At 47.7% G+C, this 22,395-nt stretch overlaps 1 protein-coding gene across 2 annotated transcripts in view; it reads left to right on the top strand.

The window, feature by feature from the left end:
* Positions 1 to 22,395, top strand: part of Pitpnc1 (phosphatidylinositol transfer protein, cytoplasmic 1) — a 264,927-nt gene that overhangs the window by 153,481 nt on the left and 89,051 nt on the right. For both annotated transcript variants that reach the window (NM_001427418.1, NM_001427419.1), the window contains 1 exon segment: positions 20,877 to 20,948. In NM_001427418.1, coding sequence (NP_001414347.1) covers positions 20,877 to 20,948 — 72 coding nt within the window.

The raw sequence follows: 22,395 nt of genomic DNA, 5'->3' as shown, positions 1-22,395 counted from the left end.
ATGTAATGAATGTGATAGTTTTTTTTTTTAATTTTGTTTTTTGTGGGTCTTTTGTTTTGTTTTGTCTGAGACAAGGTCTCACTATGTATCCCTTGCTAACCTGAAGCTTGTTTTGTAGACCAGGCTGGCCTTGAACAGAGAACCACCTACGAGCGTCTTAAAGGTGTCTACCACCATACCCACTCAGGATAGATAATTGTGACAGAGAAAGCAAGTCTGAATGATGTTTGATGATAGTGTGTCATTTCTAAAGAATATGTATGTATTCACTACTTTCTTATTGCTGGGACCAAGGAAGGAACTTGAGGAAGAAAGGGTTTACTTGGGTTCACAGCGAGAGGGAACACAGCCCATCATGAAGGGGAAGGCATGACCCCAGGAGTATGAAACTGCTTGGTTGAGTTGTATCCACTGTCAGAGAATAGAAAACAATGAATGCTGGCTTTCAGCTTTCTTTGTCCTTTTTAGTCCAGTTTAGGAGCCAGCCCATGCGTGCCACCCACATTCGGGATAGACTATCCCACCCTTTTAGGTCCAGTCTAAGTCCTTTCTTACAGATCTGGAAATTAAATGCCAGTGCTTGACATTGCTGTCCTGTGCAGCCTAGAAGTCTTCCTATAGGATGCTTAGTTCCTCTGGAGGGCTTCTCGCTGGCTGGAACTTCAGCCATGTCTCTGCTCCCCCAGCTTTTCTGTAGCCCTAATGAGACATTCTTGTTCAAGGAAATTGGATGTGGGGGCACCGTATTCAAAGAGGAAGCCCATCTTGTTGTCCACTGCTACATCATGACTTTCTGTTTGACTCAACGTTTCCCTTGCTCCCCCATTATTCAGCCCCAAGTCTTTTGCAAATTTCTTTCTTCCTCAATTCTTTGGGTGATTGTCTCACTGTCTGAGGTCAGCAGGCATTCACGGGGCCAGCCAAGTATGCAAAGCATCATGCTCAAGGGCACCACCGAGCTATCACTGCTCCCCTTAGTCATAACCTTAGTATTGTCAGCAAGTCCTGGGGTCTTCTAGCGGTCAGAGGGGCCTCAGACGTGTCCCGTGAGACTGCATAAGCAGCAGGCTGAACTGCCTGTTGACTCAGTGTGGGACTAGAGGGAAGGAGCAATGATGATTTGGGGGAATTCGGGCTAACGAGACACTGCAACAGGAAATGAAGGCCCTCGACCTCTAGATTGGAGCTTTGAGTTCAGAGACAGTCTGTGGGGTGCAGGTGATGGGAAAGGGTAGGGTGCAACAGGCTTAAGCCAAAGTGCTAGGAGGTAAGGCTGTTAAACTTAGTAAGTGAAAGTACAAACTGTAGTTATGTTTGAATTTTTAGTGTATATATATATATATATATATATATATATATATATATATATACATACACACACACACACACAAACTTATGGTGTCAGTATGTCCTACATGTATGGGACATAGTCTAAGCAGCTGGTACAACTGATCATAGGGACTGAAGTATGATTGATAATTAGGCCACAAGGACTGAGACATCTAAAGTCAGATGTGGTGGGTCACACCTTTAATCCCAAAACTTGGGAGTCAGATCCAGGCAGATCTTATGAGGATGAAGCCATTTGTCTACGTAATAGGATTCTGTCAATAAATAAATAAATAAATAAATAAATAAATAAATAAATAAATAAATAAATAGGAAAGAAAAAAAACCAGCACACACACACACACACACACACACACCAAAAAAAAAAAAAAAAAAAAAAAAAAAAAACAACCAAATCGAGACCTGGACCAGGGAGACAAAGAAATGCTAGTGTCTGTCCCAGGAACCTAGCTTGCATCTGCCGTGGCACAGTCCCTGCAAGGCCAGGCAGTGGCTCCCAGCAACCCCTGGAAAGCCCGTCCTGTCTCAGTCAGGATTGGTAAAGGTGGTAAGATGGACATTTGGGGACTGTTAAATTTGACAGACGGACACATGGCCGTCAGGATTCTTCTTAAGAGAAAATGGACCTGCTGTTGTGGAGGGGTGATTTGCACGTGAGGGTGTGTGTGAATGCCGTAGCTCGTGCGTGGAAGCCAGAGAATAATTTCCAGGGCTTGGCTCTCTCATTCCATTCTGGGTCCTGGGATCTAACAGGGGTCATCAGACTTGCCTGGCAAGTGCTTTCTATCCACTGAGCCATCTCCGGAGGCCAATATTTCTTCTCCTTTTTCCTTTCTTTTTTAAACCCCTGCCTCCACGTGAGTGCTGGAGTTACAGATAGGCATCCCCGTGCCCAGTTAATTCAGTACTGGGGCTTAAACGCAGGGCCTCACGGATGCTTGCCGAGTAATTTACCAGCTGAACTCTCCCAGCTTTTTTGTTGATGATGCTGAGTTTGAGGGCTTCTTGTTACTGCCATCCATTTCTTTGTTTTTTTGAGACAAGGTCTCATGCGTCCCAGGCTGGCCTCAAACTCAGCACATAGCCAAGGATAGCCTGTCAGTACTTCAGTGGAGACCTGTGTTGCATGTAAATGTTATGATTGGAACATATATGGTCTAAGTGAAATATAGGAACGTGTCCGGCAGATAGCGGCCTTTACAGTAACCTAGGGGAGAGCAGAACTCTCTCGGCAGACGCCATGTTGTAGCTTGGCCACTAGGATGAATTGCCAATTTAAAACAACAGATATTTATTTTTTGCCATTCCTGGAAGCTGGAAGTCCAAGATTAAGATGGCTGCCAGCTCTCTTCCTAGGGTGGGCTTTCTTCCTGGTTTACAAATAGTAAGCATCTCTCTACATCCTAACATGGGCGGTCGAGAAAGCACGCTTTCTGTTCTCTCCTTATAAGGAACAAATTCCATCTCGGGGACTCCATCTTTCTGATTGTATCTGATCCTATGTCTCCCTTAAAGTCCCAGCTGTAAATGCTACCACACTGGGAGTTCGGGCTTTGACCTTGAAGCAGAGATAGGACAATTCAGTGGATAGCATGCTGATTTAGGTGCCCATGGGTAGGCACTGCCATGCAGGTCAGAAAGCTGCAAAATGCCAGCTCAGTGTCTATGTTTAGTCTCCATAGGGAAACCATGTTGTTGCTGATGAGCCTGCGTTTATTTTCCATTCCAAAATAGGCCTGCTTTTCTTTCCGTCTCCCTGGCCACTGGGGATCTGAAATGTTCTCTCCGGCTCCAGGTGCACTCCCGCAGGCCTGCACAGCACATCCTGCAGCCGCCACCCACGGTTTGGGCTGGGCCGGGTTCTCACGCTCCCTGCCCACCCTGTACTCTGAACACGGTTGAACACTCGGGACGGCTGGCGGATGCTCTCAATTTGCCTTCCTTTCTCCCGACGACAACGCTGTCTAATTGAGCTCTTTATCCCCCGGTCCTTTCATCTTCACTCCCTCTCTTTTTTGATGTCTCTCTCAAGTTCAAGATTTCCTGTCCTACATCCCAAAACAAAATCTCTCCCAAGAACGCCATGAGGTCTCTTTCTTTGAAAGGCAGCCCCTGGGGCCCTACAAACTCCAAGCCAATGTCTCTGCACATTATCAGTCACCCAGTGCTGTAGTAAGTTCCCCCCAGTAGTTCTCTGTGACCATTCAGCCTGTCCACCTGAACCTTAACCTGCCTTTACTGGTGACAAAACCCAGACCGGGGGACTTTCCATGTGGGGTCACTCAGGGGTCAACTTGATCCCGGTTATCAAGAAATAAAAGCTTTTCCGTCACCGGGAGTGAATTATGTAGAGACGTCACTTGTTCAGGAAGTGGAAAAATATCCTTAACTAGATTATGGGGGGAGGAGGATCTTAATTACACACTACACCAAGAACAGTGTGACAACGTTCTTCCAGACAGGAGACCGTTTAGCCAGCCCTTCAGAACCCCAAGCTCTTGTAAAGTTTATTGGGTCCCAAAGGAAGGTACCAAAGACACTGGCTGCCATCTGAAGCAGTCACGTAGGGTTTTATTACCACGACACAAGCCAACAGTGTCAAGCCCCCTGGGTTACGCTCTTATAGGAGAAGAATTCCTCCCTTCCTATAGGAAGCTGAAGTTTGTAATGTTCATAACAGTGACCTACAGCGTCCAGTGCGTCCGACCATATTGGTGCTGTAACCACACCCCTCCATCAAATCAACTTTTCAGTGAGAACCCATAGGAGAGGTCACGGTAAATGATGTGCCTTCATATTCATGTAGCTCAAACTGACCTTGAACTGGCAATGTAGTTTAAGGGGGTCCTGAGCTTCTGACCTCCTGCCTGAGCTCACAGGTGAACATCACCACGTCCAGTCAATGCAGCACTGCAGGTTAGACCCAGCACCTTGTGCATGCTAAGCAAACACTGAAGCTCTGGCCCCTAGACACACCTGCCTGGCTGTTAAAATAGCAGCTGTTACACAGAAAAGATCCAACTGTGAGGGACAGTCTACTCTTCCTCATGTTGATGACTCAGATGAATGAGGACAACCACATTCTAATAACTAAGGAGAACCAAATGACTCTTGGGATCCTCAAGCTGTGTTGTGTCTCCGTGAGGCTTAGGGCTTGGCGTAGACAAAACCCTACACAGGTGAGGAAGGGATGGCCACAGCTGAGAGAGTCTGTCACCAGTCACTCAAGGAGAACACAGGCTCTCCTCCCCAGGAATGGCACCACGGAGACAGATCCCTCCCACACCTGCCGTGGAGTCCTAGCCAAAGTGTCACGTAAACTACTAAATTACATAATGACAGAACCAGGGACAAGGCTGGGGAAGGACGTGTTTATTATACCAGACCTCGAGGACTGGCTAGCTTGTTTGGAAGGAAATTAGAGAACCATCTGGCCCGCTGTGGAAGCGAAAAGAATGAAGGTCTCCAAAGTGTCCCTTCTCCAGGGTCACGGAGACATGAACTGATGGGGAAAATTACTTTCGTCTCTCCTTCACAGTTAACCCTGACTCTCCAGTGCTGTGCACAGTTTTGGATAAACAAGTAAAATGTCCCCCTTTTAGGAATAGGACCACATAGGGGCTCACCATGGCAGGCCTTACAGCACTTGAGAGACTGAGTTAGCCTGGGCTACTGTTGTAGTTTGAATACAGTGTCCCCCAAATGGTTCTATTTGGGAACAACCTTTAGAAGGCGGGCCCATCTGGCAGAAGTGGGTCACCGGACGTAGACCTCTAAATGTTATACCCAGCCCCTGCCATGACCTCTCTCTGCATGCCCCCCGCCCCCGACTATGTGAACAGTCTGTGCTGTAGGCTCCTGCCACCATCCTTTGAACTGTTCTGCCTGCCATGCCTTCTTCTCTGTGGCAGACTGAGCCTTCTAAAACCGGGAGCCAAGCAAGATAAGTCTCTCCCATGAATCGTTTCTGTGGGCACTTTACCACGGCAATGCGAAAGTCACTAAGGCAAGCAGCTACAGAAGGAGGAGACCTTGTCTCAAAAACAGGAAAAGAAAAATATATGGGGAGGAGAACATAGAAGAGGAGAAGGAAGAACCCAGCAAAGGAGGAGGAAGAGGAGGGAACAAATGGGCTGTAGATGCAGACGTTAGAGTCCATGCTGAGGAAGGATCCCTCTAGTCAATAGCATTGATAAGCAAGATGGCGGTGGGCGCAGAACTGAAGACTGACCTTCACAGATAAGATAATACTGAACACACAAGTCATGGCATGAAACCGATGTCATAAATAGAATCAGATTTCTCCTGCAAACGTCCTGAGAGGCTCAGAGACTCTAGGTGGAAACAGACCCATTCAGAGTGACAAGTAAAGATGAAGGGGAGAGGACCACATGGTGGTGGCTCACAGTTCTAGTCCCAGCGCTCCGGAGGCTGAGGAAGAGCGTCATGGGTTCAAGGTTAGCTTGGGGTACATAGTTACATGGCTATGAACACCATTACAGTAGTGGCTACAGAGGGGGCACTTGCCTTAAAAAAACAAGACCCTCAAAAAACAACCAAAATAGAAAGGCAGACAACTAATTAGGTAAGATAAGAGATGAACGGGCTTTTCTTTTTTCTTTTTTAATTATTTAGTTTATGTGTATGAGTACACTGTAGCTGTCTTCAAACACACCAGAAGAGGTAATCAGATCCCATTACAGATGGCTGTGAGCCACCATGTGGTTGCTGGGAATTGAACTCAGGACCTCTGGAAGAGCAGACAGTGCTCTTAACCGCTGAGCCATCTCTCAAGCCCATGAACAGGCTTCTTTGTACTGAAAGCTCTTATAGCCTTTGGTTCAAAGGGACCTGCAATTTCTTACACTCCCACATTTATTTATTTATTTACCTTTTTCAAGGACTTTGGGGGTTTCTAGAAGCTTCCCTTGGAGCTACTATTACTGCTACATGGGCTGCTGGATCAGATCTAACCAAGTAGACATTGCCTTCTCCGTTTCAGTAAGCTAATATGTTGTCTGTAGATGATTACTGCTTACACACCAAGGCATTTGTTTTTGTTTTGTTTTTAAAGAGTGCCCAGCAATATTGAAATGTTTTGGTATTGTTAGATTCAAGTGGTATGGATCCTGGATAGATTTCTTTTCAAGCACATCAATGCATTAAGTCACACAGAACAGGTAGCATTGGGTTGAAATGCGAGCTCTGTGCATTCAGATGTTACTGTGTTAGCTTCCCAGTGTCGTGACAAAATACCTGAGACAGATTGACTCGAAGAAGAGGGAGATAAAGGTTTGACTTAGTTCTCATTTTTGGAGATTTCAGCCTTGTCACTTTGGTCCTGTGGTAAGATCATACATCACATTGGGCATGTGTGGATCAGAGGAAAATGTCTCGCTTCATAGCCCAGGACACAAAAAGGAGAGAAACCAGGGTCGCACTCTCCCCTTTAACCTGCAGTTACCTCCAGTCCCACTGCTAGTGGGCGAGCCTTTAATGCTAGGTCTTTTAGGGACATAGGAAAGATAGTTGTGAGGATCAGCCAGCTGGAAAGCATAAGTTTCCCACAAGCCATGGCCCTGAGTAGGACTCAGTCTCCCAGTCCAGCAACCAGCTACCCAGTGCCTCGCAAGTAGGAGCCTTGAGCAGCTAATTCTATGACTTGCAAGCCCAGAGAGAAAATTCATTCAACCATGGGGCAGGGGCAGATGATAAAGCACAGTATCTGCTACAATAGTGTAGAAACTTCTGTGTTGCTCATTCAGGAAGACAAAACACGGGACAGTCACGGTAGCAGTACTATTTTGTTTGTAAAGTTTTTGACATTTATTTCTTTGTGAGTATGTGCTATGGCACATAGATAGCATCTCGAGACCAGAGGACAGCTTGCAGCAGTTGGTTCTCTCCTTCCACCGTATGGGTCCTGGGGCTTGAACTTGGTCCGGTCTTCAGGTAGCACCTGTACGGGCTAGGCCTCTCTCTAGCCCCAGAAAGAAAAAAAAATGCTTTTAAAGGACTCCTCTGCATATTGTTTTATTAGGAAATAGGTCTTTTCTTCTCTGCTTACTTTCACCTTGATGATATGAAATTTGGGGGGGGGTGTTCATTTTTGTGTGTTTGTGTGCACGTGCTCCAGCATGTGTGTGAGCATGCACGTGGGTGTGAGTGCATGTGTGAGTGTGTGTCAGTCTCCATGTTATTCCCTCGAGACAGAGTCTCTCTCTGAACTTTGACTCTGGGCTTGTAACTTAGAAGCCTCAGTGACTGTCCTGTCTGTCCCTACAGTGCTGGCGTTACAAGTGTGCAGGGAACCACATTTGGCGTTTACGTGAACGCTAGGGATTTGAACTTAGCTCTTCGTTCTTGCATCCAAGCACTTTGCGTCATTACCAGCCGCTTTGTACCGTCTTAATGTCTCCTACCTACTGTGCCTGTATTTGAGGACTCATTGTAGCTCTTTCCTATCTGTTATTTATTTACACACAGTCTGGGGCTCGTGGGGCTGGTCAGCCTATCTCCTCAAATCCTTGCCTTGCCTCTACTGCGTGCAGCGGTCAGTGCGCATGCGTGCCCTGTGCATGCTATGCCCTCTGCTACGACAAGCCTAGCTTCAGATCGTATGAGCCTGAATCTCATTTCCCGGCCCTAGAAGTGCCAAGAGCAGCTCATGCTCCATTCAGAAAGCTTGCTTTCATTCATGCTTTTAGCTCCATCTCCCTCCTGCCCTTGCTCCTCCAGTGAGTTACTTATCCTGTGCCTGGGAGAGGACGGCGAGAGGCTCCATCAATGACTGAATTAATGAATGAATGGAGCTGTGTGCAGGGTGCGGCTGGCGGGCGATGCAGAAAGCCCAAAGTGTATTTCCTTGCCGTGGGCTGGGATACAGGCAGCTGTTTCCAGCTCTTTCCGGCTCGTACTCGCTTCCTCTCACCCTCCTCCACTTCTTTCAGACCCCACCATTCTTCTTGGCCACGTGCATCTTCCTGTGCGGTGTATATTTGGGGAGTCACTCTGATTCATCCTCTCCTCATTTCTATGCGATTCTTTGTCTCATCCTCTCTGCTTTACGAGTCTTTCACTTATTTTTTTTCCCACTTGAGTTCTGAAGATGCTTTTCCAGAACTATCTTCTCTGCAGTCCCCTCCCAGCTACCCTTTCAGCATGACCACAGACCCTATGTAGGGGCAGTCAGTCATACATGGCCCTCAGAAGCCAGACAGCATGATTGTGGAGAACCTGAGTAGATGAAGCCCAAGGGACCACGGGACTCCTTAGGACTCATATTTTAAAGGGTGTGTTCTAAAGAATTCCAAACACGGATGAGAAATCTTATTTTACCTTCTAAGGCAAAATTTCTGTCAGCATAGAGTGCACACACACACACACACAGAGAGAGAGAGAGAGAGAGAATAAATAAATGTAAAAGGCTGAAGTCAGTGCTTGAAAAAGCCCAGAGAAGTATGTACCACTGGAAATAAAGAAAGAGGCTAGGCGGTAGTACACCTTTAATCCCAGCACTAGGAGGCAGAGGCAGGCAGATCTCTTTGAGTTTGAGGTCAGCCTAGTCTACACAGCTAGTTCCAGGACAGCCAGGACTATGTAGAGTCTGTGTCTTTAAAAAAAAAAAAAGAAAGAAAGAAAGAAAAAGAAAACATATAATTGAAGATAAAGATATTTGAAGTGGGATATTACCTTAAGATCTATATCTCAAAGCCAGACACAGTGGCTTACACCTAGAATCCTAGCACTTGAGAGGCAAGACTGAGGCCAGCCTAGCTGTGTTGAGTTCCAAGCCAACCAGGTTGGAAGAGGAAGGGAGGAGAGGATTAGCAAATGAAAAAAAAGGAGGGGAAAAGTTGGGAAGAAAACATTTGGGGGGTGGGGCTATGGGGAGATGACTCATCCTATAAGTACTTGCCATCCAAGGGTGGGGACTGGAGGTCAAATCTCATCACCCACTTGAAAGCCTGGCAATTCATAAAAGGTACGTTTATAATTCTCACAGTGCGGAAGCAGAGGCCAGTAGCTTCCCGAGGCTCACTGGGACTCACTAACCAGCTACCCTAGCCTACTTTGTGAGCTCCAGACACGTGAACGACCAGGCCTCGAAATACAGTGAACAGTTCCTGAAGAATGACACTTAAAGGTCACCACAGTCCTCCACACAGGCACACACATAGCCATAGGGAGGGAGAAGAGAGAGGAGAGATGGAAATAGAAGGGGAGGGAGGAGGGAGGGAGGGGGGAGGGAGGGGGGAGGGAGGGGGGAGGGAGGGGGGAGGGAGAGAGAGAGAGAGAGATCGCTAAAGACAATAAAAATGAAAGCTACCTGTCTATATGCCCACCGTCCCCACATCCAAGCTGCAGGCCTCCTCTTCCCTTGTAAGCAACACTAACTTTTCTTCCTGATTAGCACCTCTGGCCTCAGCATCCAGGAAAGGAGACTGTAAACCCCTTACCTGGTACCTGGTCTCACTCATGCTCTACAGCATTCTAGATGTGAGTCTCCTTTTGGTGAAAAGAAAGACTGACAGTTTTATTAGTGACTCTGTCTCAAGTTGAAGTTCCCTGTCTGGCTTGGACAACATTAATTGACAATGTATACAATATATCCAGTACCCAGCAATTGTTACCGTGGTCAGGGGACTCCCTTAGAAGGACGATCCTGAGTCCTTGTGGAGTTTTATGTGTGTTGATACACATCATAGTCTGTCAGTAAATGCCTAGAACAAATGAAACTCAAGACAGATGATCAAAATGTGAATGGTTCACTCCTTCTTTAAAAGGGGAACAAGAATACCCTTGGCAGGGAATAGAGAGGCAAAGATTAAAACAGAGACTGAAGGAACACCCATTCAGAGCCTGCCCCACATGTGGCCCATACATATACAGCCACCCAATTAGACAAGATGGATGAAGCAAAGAAGTGCAGACCGACAGGAGCCGGATGTAGATCTCTCCTGAGAGACACAGCCAGAATACAGCAAATACAGAGGCGAATGCCAGCAGCAAACCACTGAACTGAGAATAGGACCCCCGTTGAAGGAATCAGAGAAAGAACTGGAAGAGCTTGAAGGGGCTTGAGACCCCATATGTACAACAATGCCAAGCAACCAGAGCTTCCAGGGACTAAGCCACTACCTAAAGACTATACATGGACTGACCCTGGGCTCCAACCTCATAGGTAGCAATGAATATCCTAGTAAGAGCACCAGTGGAAGGGGAAGCCCTGGGTCCTGCTAAGACTGAACCCCCAGTGAACTAGACTGTTGGGGGGAGGGGGACAATGGGGGGAGGGGGGGAGGGGAACACCGATAAGAAAGGGGAGGGGGGAGGGGGATGTTTGCCCGGAAACTGGGAAAGGGAATAACACTCGAAATGTATATAAGAAATACTCAAGTTAATAATAAAAAAAAAAAAAAAAGAAGATAGCAAGAAACAAATTGGACTCCAGATAAGAGTTAAAGGAAATGCTCTCTTAAAGTCTATAAATACTTCCTGACCCCAAGAGAGACTTCTCGATTCCCTGTTAAAGGTCTGATCTCGGATAGGAGAAGATTTGGGTGGGGACTGAAGAGATCGCATGACTGTTTGAATTAAGACCTTCTTGGGGAAATGGGAGGCTCAGAAGTTCTGGGTCATTCTTGGCTTCACAGTAAATTCCATGTCAGCCTGGGTTACATGAGGCACTGTCTCAAAAAAAAAAAATTAATTACAGTAAATCAATCCGATTTGAATTCTATTGAGCTACTACACCCCTCCCTGATCCTTTCTTGTTCTTAATGTCCTGGTTAAGGGTGACATGTGAGTGTTGGGTACCAATTGAATGAGTGCATCTCAAGCCTGCCACTCACATGCTTTCTTTAGGTGCATAACGGTTGCTAGTTATGATATGTAGCCCTGCGAGTCAAAGTGCACAAAGGTTATAAGAATTTGGGGGAGGTTTTGCATGTAGTAGCTACCGGACACACTGAGAAGTTGAGCAATACCAGCTGTAGCCCCCCACTTGCCCAAACATTGGGCCCTCACTTAATTCTAAAGAAGCCACCTAATAGAGTGATGGGTATATTTGTTTTACCCAGAGAGGCAGGCAACCTGCGTTGAGGCTCAACCCCTCACTTGTTTGCCTTTCACTCTGGGCACACTGCTGGGCCTTGCTGGATACTTGCTGCTTTGTCAAGTTGGGCTTAGATGGGGACTAAGGAATTATGAAATGAGTTCAAGGATGTCAGTTATCCCTTCAGACAATGAGGATATGGTCATCAGAACCTTCACACTTCTGGTGGCCTTTGGAGTCACCTGACTGATTAAACATAGAGTAACCTTGCTGTATAGTCCAGAATTTCCATACTAGGTATCTACTCAAGAGAAATGAAAACCCATGCCCACACAGAAACTGGTGCAAGAGTACCCACAATGCCACTGTTTATAACAGCCAACAGGTAGGAGCAAGGAAAATGGGTATTACACATCTGTGCGACTGTATTCCCAGCACTCGAGATGGAAGCATACAATGATAAATTCAGTCCAGCAACTGATGAGTGGAGAAATAAACTGTGGTATATCCATATAGTGGAATACAACTGTGCCAGGAAAAAGGATGAAGCACCATTACATGGTGCCACGTGAAAGAGACTAAACACAAAGGCCACATGGTCTGCTCAATCTGTATGAGTTGATTAAGCGTAGAGACCATGGAGGAGCAGCAACTTGTGGTATGTTGCTCGGGGGAGGCAGGAACTAGCAAATGACTGCTCTTAGGTGCAGAGTTTCTCCAAAGATGATGAAGCCATCTTGAAATTAGATGTGGTTGCACAACTCAAGACATACTAAGCATCATTAACAAGTGTCCCTACTATGCACCCATTATATTAAGGAAGTTAGTTTCTTCCTTTAGTGCTGTGGATGGAAGCCAGGGTGTCACACATGCTAATCATGTGCTCTACCACCTCGCACTAACCATAGGCTGTACTGCCTCATACATGCTAGCCACACACACGCTGCGAACATGCTAACCGTGGGCTCTACCACTTCAGCCTCTGGGGGGCGGGGGGGACCTATCTAGTGGAAAGTCATCAGAGAAAGACCTAGAAGCTGTGTTTCTCAGGACCAGCAGATGAGTCTCCATCACCTAGTGATAGAAATAAGATGGGTAACATGGAGAATCTTAATTGTACTTTTTGCTAGAAAGTGCCTAAGCTTACAGCTTGTCAGCTGTAGGCCACATGCCAGAGGAATATTGCATCCTCGATGTCAGTCTTTGAAGTGATTGGTCTCCGTGGTCCCAGAAATTTGGCCAGTCCCTGCTTCTGAAGACCAAGGGCCCTGGAGACCCTTGGACCTGTCCCCTTGGCTACTATACTCTTGCTGTCCCAGAGGTGGTATCCACATCAAGGGTTTCCCCGTACCCCTCAGGTAGCCTCTGACATTCCCTTGAGTGCTTGCCCCCTTCCTCTTTAAGACTTCAGTTTGCTTACATTTAGTTTTGTTCTCATAAGTGTTTCTTATCGCCATAGCAACCCTAATCAATCACAGGACCAAAAATAGCTCTTTCGTTTCTTCCAAAGCGTGTCTGTAGTGAATTGGGAGCGCAGCTCCACCTTGCAATCGGTACAAGCTGCTCGCATTTCCCGACAGTGAACCTGGGAGGACTCACGTCTGGAAATTATTCTTGCAGAGGCCCAGACGCCTCACATCTCCCTCCCTACCTCATCGCCTCTCAAAACTTCAAATAGGTTTTGGTTTTTTTTTTTCCCCCAGTGTTCAACAGAGAATCATCCCCTCTGCTGGAGATTTTGCCAGTACTGTATGATCATGTTTCAATGGGAGGCTTAACTCAGTAGATTCTAATGGAATGGCTTGCCAATTAACCATACACAGATAAGACACACTAAGCCAGTGGTGGCAGGGAGCAGATGGTGAGGACCCCAGTACCATTCTTCTTGGGGAAAAATGGAAGATGCGATGATGAGACAGCATGTGTCCTGTTGCCTTGGTTTCTTGATGGCTTGGTACTGTGTTTTGAAGAGGAAAGGCGCTCAGGAGTCACTGCTTGGAAGCAGAATCATCACAGGTGGCTCCTGGGGTTGCTACATTTTTTTTTTCAATGCTATATTGTAACTTCTTTGAGCCTCGAGTTTAGTAAACTGAGTGAACTGGTAGTGGCCATATTAGTCCTTACATGTAGGAGGCAGAAAGGCCCCTGGTAGGACTTTTGTTTCTCTGCCTGAAGTGGTCAACGGGTAGAATGCAAACCGAAAGAGGAGGCAGGAAAATGGGGCTTCCTATCCGCAGTGCCAGGTCAGGCCACCATTCATGTAATGGGAAGGACCAGTCAGTCAGGTGTTCAGCCTGTGGTAACTACTCCAGCGAGTCTGACTTCCACCCTGTTCTCTCACCTGTTCATAGTGCCAGGCCTCTCTCCACTCCAGCCCTGTGAGCTCATCCGGCTGCTCTGGGAGTTCCGTAGATAGGAGTACAGGGACTTGGCCAACGCCACTCCAAGCCTCTTCCACCAGAATCTGCCTAGCCTCAGACATCTCCACTATCCCTTTGCTGAATAACTGTGATTCTGGCACCAGCTCTGTGAACGGTTGGGGACGTTTAAACTGAGACTGAGGGAAGGCATTGGCTGAGTATCACCAAGTTCATAAACAAAAAACCCGAGGCTCGAACGAACACCCCTTTCCCTCCAGACATGGATCTTGTTTCTAACAGAACACCATCCTTCCTCCATGAGTGCAAGATGCACACTTCTGGGTTTGGCCAGCAGCTGGGGACAAGCTTCTTGGTGTCAGTGGGCCATACGCAGTGGACATTGACAGAGCCCTTGTAGGTTGGATGACTGTAAATTGGGAGGAGCGTGAGGTCCCCTGGGTGTGTTCAAGCCTCCAAGTGCGTGACACCTCTGTGGATGAGGGCCCGATGGACCATGTGGAAAGGAGCAGTGGGCAGACTCCTGTTGCCATGGGGCAGGCGGCCCACAAAAGTCAGCAAGTGCAACCATCATCAGTTATATTGTGTTGCCATCTCCGTGGGATTAGGAATGTCTGCCTAGGTTTGCTGAGCTGAAATAGAAGTGTCATGGCTTGCATTTCATCGAGCCTTCTGGGTTCCCCTCTGCTCTCCGTCCTTCCCTTCCCTGTGACTGAAGGACCGAGTTCACACTCTATTCAAGGCTTTACTCCAAGCTTTAGGAAGCTGAGGCAGTGAGGTTAGCGTGGAATCCTTCGTGAAATCCTGTCCAAATGAGCGGGGAAGCAAGCAAACAAATTTAGCCTTCGGTACACTGATTCACTCTCAGGACTGTGGATCAGAGATCCCCGCAGGGATGTCTGAACTTTTGACAAAACAAAAAAACAGAAACCCTTTGACAGTACAGAGTGACATTGTCATCTGAGTTGAGCCACATTCATATCTATCCTGGGATGCATGCAGCCTGTGGGCCAGAGGTAGGACACATCTCCCCAGATATCATCCACTGAAGCCCAGCCAGCCTCCTTGTGTCCTCAGAATGGAAGGACAAGTGTTTGTTTGTGCCTCCGAGGCCATCAGAATGGAAAGACAAGGGCTGGAGAGATGGCTCAGCGGTTAAGAGCACCCGACTGCTCTTCCAGAGGTCCTGAGTTCAATTCCCAGCAACCACATGGTGGCTCACAACCATCTGTAAGGAGACCCGATGCCCTCTTCTGGTGTGTCTGAAGACAGCTACAGTGTACTTATATATAATAAATGAATAAATAAATCTTAAAAAAGAATGGAAAGACAAGTGTCTGTGCCTCCGAGGCCATCTCAGAACTCTGCCCACCGTGACTTTAGAGTCTTGACTTCGTGGTGTAGGTCACTTGATGCACTCTGTACTCCCAAATGACTCTTAGAAATCTCCCAGATCTGTTAGACTTATACCTGTTATGCTATAGATAATGGCTTGTCCACTGGTATCTCTCGTCTCACAGCAGGTTCAGGTATGGTGGTATCAGGGTCCCTGACATCCTTTCCCTTGTGACACGTCCCTCAGTGACCTGGAGTCCTTCTCATTCAAGGAAACATGTCCATGTTTTTAGGAAATGATGCAAATTTTGAGAGAGTCCAGGGTTGGTAGGTGAAAGTCTATCCTCCCCCCCCCCCAAACCCGATCTGTCTAGTGGTATAGTCTTAGCTGTGGAAAAATATTAAATCATAGGAAGTAGTTATTAAGGTAAATTGAATATGCAGTCAGTATTCTGTGGAGACGTATGTATGCCATTCCCAGTAGCAGTAGGACTTCACAAGGAAGTAAAATCATGTCAGAGGTCATCATTTGGCTGGAAGGCTGACACGGGCAGAAAGATATGGTGGGACAGGCAGACCGGTGTCAGTCATTCAGAAGTGGCGACTGAGATGGTCTTTGGCTTGGATTTCCTTGGGAGAACCGTGCACACAATGCCTGGCAGCTAGAGGTGGTAAGATTGGGGACCAGGCCCAAATTATGCTGCTCCTGCCATCCATGGCTCAGAACTCTTACTGCAGTACTGGGGAGGCCGGCCTGGGCTGTGCATTGAGTTTACGGCTGCTCTAAGTAACTCAGTGAGCCCCTGTGTCAAATGGGAAGTAAGACCTGGCCTGGTGGGGCCAGCAGGATGGCTCAGAGGATAAAGATACCTGTGACCCTCTTAGTGACATGAATTAGATCCCTAGGCATGGGTAAAAAGATAGAATCAATTCCCCCAAGTTATCCTCTAACCCCCATATCTATAGCTCAGGGTAGAGTGAATTCTTGGCATACATAAGGCCCTGGGTTGCATCCCCAATTCTAGAAAAGAAGAGGAATGTCTGGAGAAATGTGATGAAGAACGTGTTTTGCTCATGCAGACAACCCAAGTTTAGTTCCCACTGATCACACTGGGCAGCTCACAGCCACCTTTGACACCAACTCGAGGGGATTCACTATTATCTCCTGGCTCCCTTAGACACTGCACTTATGTGCGCGCACACACACACACACACACACACACACACACACACAGGACTTTTAGAAAGTTAAAATATCTTGTTTAAAAAGAGAAAGGAAAAAAGGGGAAGAGAAGAGGGGGGACACAGATAGGAAAGTTATGTGACAGAGTTATACACCCGAAGCCAAGATTGCCTGGGTCCATTGGAAGCTGGAGGAGCCCAGGACAGCTTCTCTGGTGCTGTCCATCCCTCGAGTGTGGTCCTGTCCATACCTGGATTCAAGCTTTCCAGCCTCCAGAGATGGGCAATGACAAATATCTGTTGTTTGAAGCCACCAAGTTCTTGACAATTCATTTTAATGTCTCTAGGAAGTCAGAGCAGATTGAGGGAACCTTCACGTTCAGCTCAGACCTCTGGGTTTCATGAGTCTGTGGGCCCGGGAGTGGGTGGCCCATGGCAGCTGGAGATGTGGGAAGTTGGAATTAGAGGTGTTGGTTTGGGAAGTAGCTTCACAAAGTGTCCGCAGGAAAAGCAGAAGCGGTTGAGATGGGGGGGGGGGGTTGCTGGATCGGGGAGAGGAAGAGGGTGGTGGGACAGCTTAAATCAGGGTGCAGGGGTGTGGAGGCTGCAAAGCCAGCTGCCGTGCAGAGTGGCGGAATTGTGTGGGCATACGGCCGGTAAGGGGATCTCTAGGGTGTCGCTGGAAAGGCGATGCTGGATCAGAAATGCTTTGGGTTTCTCTTCTCCATCCCAGACTGCACCAGATGAGGAGAGAGAAGCCAAAGGGGAGCCTCTGACATTCAATGGCGAAGACAGAGAGAGGGGGTTGGTTATAGATGAGCAAAAAGCAGTCAAAAAGCTCGGTGTTTGTAAGACTAGCACAGTGCAGCCTGGAGAGATGAAGGCTCAAAGATGAAAGCTTGTTCTGCAAGCACGGGGGTTGGAGAGGGGAGCATGCGTTTGCATCCTAGCACTTGAGGGGCAAGCTGGGTGAGCAGTACTGGGAAGTCTAAGCTCCAGGTTCAGAGAAAGTAGAGAGAAGTAGAAAAAAACCCTCCTCTGGCCCCTGTGTGCACACAAGTACACACACACACACACACACACACACACACACACACACACACACACACACAAACACACACACCCCAAAAATTCTCCAAGCCTAGATGGGGCTCCTTAGGCCCTCATCATCCTCTTGCTGCCTTGCTGAGGGCCAAAGCACCTGCAGCCCTCTTGCAGGCAGAGTTGCCATTCCGATCGGGATAACCTCCTCCCTCCTCCACTGCACACTGCAGCACCTGCACATCTGCATACAAGCTGTTTTGCATTTTGTATTTGGGTTTGAAACCCAAAGGCTGGAATTTATTTGCTTGACCTAGATAAGTGCTTTAGAAGATCAACTTGGGGGTAGGGGAAACCACAGGCTGGAGAGAGAATCTGATTGGTTAGATACTTGCTACACGAGTGTGAGGACCAGAACTTGAGTCCCAGGCACTCGATCAAAGACTGGTGTTGGCGCACCAGTGGTGTCTGTGCTAGGGAAAAAACCAGAGAATTCCCTGGGGCTCTTAAGCCACACAACCTAGTCTGTCAGCAAGTTTCAGGTTACACGGGAGAGACCTCGTCTCCAAATAAGTTGGGAAGTGATAGAAGACACTCAGGGGCATGGCTACACAGACACTTGGATACACACACCTCCGAGGAGTTTTCTTCGTTTGGTGACACAAGCTGGTTCGCACCCCACATTGCCGCCTTCTCTGGCTCCTCATTGGATTGACCCCCCGGATGAGTCACAGATTTGCACATACAAATATTGATTTTCCTAAAGGCTTGTTATCTTTAAGAGGGTTTCTTCGCAAGGACGTCTCCAGAGTTCATGAGTCAATCAAGGTTCCACCGGGGGCCTTCAAGGGTGCCAGCATCTTACTTGTGAGGACCAGCCTCCCTCCCTGGAAGTCCCTGGAAATGGGTGTGAGGGCAGAGTGGTTACCGAGTGAGAGGTTGGATGGGAGACAGCGGGGGAGGTGTTAATAAATCACCACAGCGTCTAGGCCTCCATCGAGGCAATTACTGGGATTGGTCGTCTCCGTGTTTCCTTGGTCACAGCTTGGATTGCTTCTCTCAGATGAAGGCAGATAGATGCCAGGCACACAAGGCATGAGTTATCAGGGAAATTAGCCATGGTATGTCCTTTGCTTCTTACACAGTCATGCCCAGGGTCAATTGGGCTGACGGGAGGGCAGTTAAAGCAGAAGGGAGCATGAGAGATGCCAGCTACCCTATTCATCGATGCTGAGACTTTAGCTGTCCCAGCTGTCCATTGCTTGCCCATGAACAGGGAAGTAAGCCTGTTTCCCCACCAGATCGTGCTCAGCATACCCCTGGTGGGTTTGTGCAACTTTCATCTCTGGACTCCACCTCCAGGCTTTTGGAATCAAATACTCTAGGGTAGATGCTGAGACCTTACAAAATGCTGTTGCTATCACTGAACTGGACACCCAGCTTTGAGAACCACTGAGTATTCTCAGGACCCTTCTACTTAGCTTTCAGACCTGATTCTGTACGGTACTGGTTGTGTGATTGTGGGCCATTTACTTAACCTCTCTATGGCTCCATTTCTCATCTTGAAAAGAGGGATGATAATATTAGCATTTACCCCTTGGGGAATTTGCAAGCACTCAAGAACTTGGAAACCTTCAGAATGTGCCCATGGCAGGGAAACTAGTCTCTTGGGACCAGAACAAGCCATGTCTCTTATATCTAATACCTGCAGGTCCCAGGGAAATCACTGGGTCATCTTAAGCATTAGCCTTCAATCCCATCTCTGGTGTCCAAGACAGATAATGCTCAGCTCAGTGCTGGGAGGAAGCCGGATACACCCCATACCCATAGACATCCTCTTCTCAGACTGCCTGACCTTCCCAATCTACTAGAGACATCGTGGGGCCTGATGAGACACAGACACTAGGGCAGCCCGGCAAATAAAGCCTCTGTCGGGCACACATTGGCCAGGCCCCCTGCAGCCTCAGGCTGGTCACTGCTGCTCACCGATGGCTTACTTGTTGCTCTGTTATCCATATGTATTTCAGTTCTGAAGATCAAACCCAGGGCCTTACACGCCCCACCATGAACTGTGACCCCGCCTCTCGACACTGTATTGTTAGTTACATCCCTTCATTTATACTTTCTAAAATCACGAGTACACAGTGGGTTCAGAGAGCAGGGTTAGGAGGACAACCTTTAAAATGCCAATCTTTCCTTCAACCTAATTTTGAGGCTGGGTTTCTCTTGCTGTTTTCTGCTACGCTGTGCACCCCAGGCTTGCTGGCCCGTAAGCTTCCAGGAAAGTCTTGCCTCTGCTTCCCATCTGCCAATCCAGAGGCTGGGAGTACAGATATGCAATATCACATCCAGCTTTCTTCCGTGAGTTCCAGGGATAGAACCCAGGTCCTCTGACTTGAGTGGCAAGCAGGTTTCCTGTTGAGTCATCCTGCCAGCCCTTTAAAGTTATGCATTGAAAAACAAACTCTAGAGGCTGGGGAGCTTGCTTGTTAGGTAAAGCGCTTGCTGTGCAAGCCTGGTGATCTTTGCTTAGATCCCAGCACCACATAAAACACAAGAACAGAGGTACCTATCGTAATTCCAGCTTGGGGGGGCTAAAGGCAGGCAGATACAAAGGCAGCACACACCCTTCAAACCAGCACTGGAGGCAGAGGCAGCTGGACCTCTGAGTTTGAGGCCAGCCTGATCTACAGAGGGAGTCCAGGACAGCCAGGACCACATAAAGAGACCCTGTCTGTCTAACTGCCTGTCTGCCTGCCTGTCTCTGTCTCTCTCTCTCTCTCTCTCTCTCTCTCTCTCTCTCTCTCTCTCTCTCTCTCTCTGTCTCTCTCTCTCTCTCTCTCTCTCTCTCTCACACACACACACACACACACACACACACACACACACACCACGGTGTAGTGTGACTGAGGAAAATACCCATCAGAGACCATCAGCATCTCTATGCTGACATGTGTGCACACACATATGTATGTACACATACACAACACACACATACACACATACACATACACATACACACACACATACACACACAACACACACACATACACACACAACACACATATACACACATACAACACACACACACACACACACACACCTATCTGACCAATAGTCTCTGTTCTCAAGGTTATACTGTGCCACACACACACACTCACCCTAATTTCATATGCACCTTAACATGTGGGTTAAGGTCAGGTCCCTAGTAAGCAGGTGGGCTCCCTAGTCCTGGAGTTGGCCACTGTGACAGGCGTCTACATTGCCCTGTCAGGATTCCTAGAGCGTACTCCTTTTGGGAATATTCTGGGATACACCCCTTCCAACACTGCTTACTGCCTCTGGTCTGACTGTTGAAAGAAATGGTGTTAGTGGCGGTGGCTTCTTCTACAGAATATGGTTATTAATGTATAACTTACTATGTCTGCCATAGACCTGTGCTTCCAACCTAATGGTCAGCCAAGCAGCCCCCACACAACACTAAAGACAGAAGGAAACTCCGGTGCTGATCAAAGTCTGCTTTTTCTCCACAGTGTTCCTTCCTGCCGAAATTCTCCATCCACATAGAAACCAAGTACGAAGACAATAAGGGAAGTAACGACAGTGTGAGTAGCCTTCTCATAACCTCTCACTCTGGGGCTCACTAGAGTCTCAGCCTCTGAAAAGGTCACGGTACTCCCAGCCCTGGTCTGTGCCTGGGACCTCAGAGAAGCCCTGGTCCTGGCCCTCTGGGACAAGGCATGCAATATGATACAGTCTGGCTTTGCTGTCTTCTAAGGTGTGTGTCCTTCCGATGGGCCTTTCTGCAATGGAAATGGTTGCTATGATTGGAGAGGGGACCCAGAAACACCTTAAAACTTCCTGCCCTGAGCAGGACCAAATTCGTTACAGGGCATGGCTGTATTTGTCAGGCAGACACTATGCCACCTTGTGATGGTCTACTTGGCTAGTCTGTCAAGAGTGACTAGCAGATGACAGAGCTGCTGGGCACCTTCTGTGTAATCTGGGGTCCTGCCTCTTCCTAAGCCACCTCATTCAGGTCATTGTCCTTAGCGCCGAGATATCAAATTTAAGAGGGACTTTGCCTGGATGGAATTTCAGTGGTTCCCACGAGGTGACACTCAAAATTGTGTTTTATTAAAGTTCACAGGAAGAAGACATTCACTTTTCATCCATTCATATTCACTCATTCACTCACTCACGAATTCATTCATTCATTATTCAGCAAGGGGGTATTAAACACCTTCTCTTTATAGATCACCATATGAGTCACTTGGTGGGGTATTAAACATCCAGGAATGATTGTACCCGTAATCCTAATACTGGGAGTGGGGCGGGGTGGGGGTGGGGTGTCAGGGAGAAGATCTCAAGTTCGAGGCTAGCGTAGAGTGTCAGACTTTGGATGCCAACTGTTTATCTAGGGCACCAAGATCAACATTTCTAATAGCCAGACCCGTGAACCCCTCCCAGTGTATGAGGAGTTGCGGCTGGTTCCGGGGGCAGCCGGAGGGATGCTTTCTATGAATAATACTGTGAACAGGGATGACCTGGCTGATACCCAGTTGCTTCCGCTTCTTGAATATTAGCTCTTCACGGGATGGAGAACTGCTTTGTTCTGGTTTGGTTTGGTTGCCTGTTCATAGGCATATCCGATGGTGGGCCTAAATGTGTGTATGCATATTGACGAACGGTGCCCAAGTGCATGAGGGTGTGTGTGTGTGTGTGTGTGTGTGTGTGTGTGTGTGTGACTATGGAGGCCTGAGGTTGATATCATTCATCTTCCCTGATCACTGCCCACCTTATTCATTGAGGCAGCGTTTCTCAGTTGAACCCGGAGCTGCCTGATATGGCTAGTCTGGCCAGCCCCTTGTCCTGGGGATCTTATATCTTCTAAGAACTGGCATTCAGACAGGCTGCTACTTCTACTAAGCGTTTATGTGAGTCCCAGAGACTGGAACTCTGGTCCTCACAGATGAAGTAAGTGCTTTAGCCCAAACTACTTTCTTTATAAAGTTTTATTGGTACCTAGCTACACTCATCCTTACATGCTGT

The sequence above is a fragment of the Rattus norvegicus genome, chromosome 10 (genome assembly GCF_021556685.1).
Source record: "Rattus norvegicus strain SHRSP/BbbUtx chromosome 10, alternate assembly SHRSP_T2T, whole genome shotgun sequence".
NCBI lineage: Eukaryota > Metazoa > Chordata > Mammalia > Rodentia > Muridae > Rattus > Rattus norvegicus.
The sequence above is the reverse complement of the archived record's forward strand: the minus strand, read 5'-3'. Positions and strand labels throughout refer to the sequence as shown.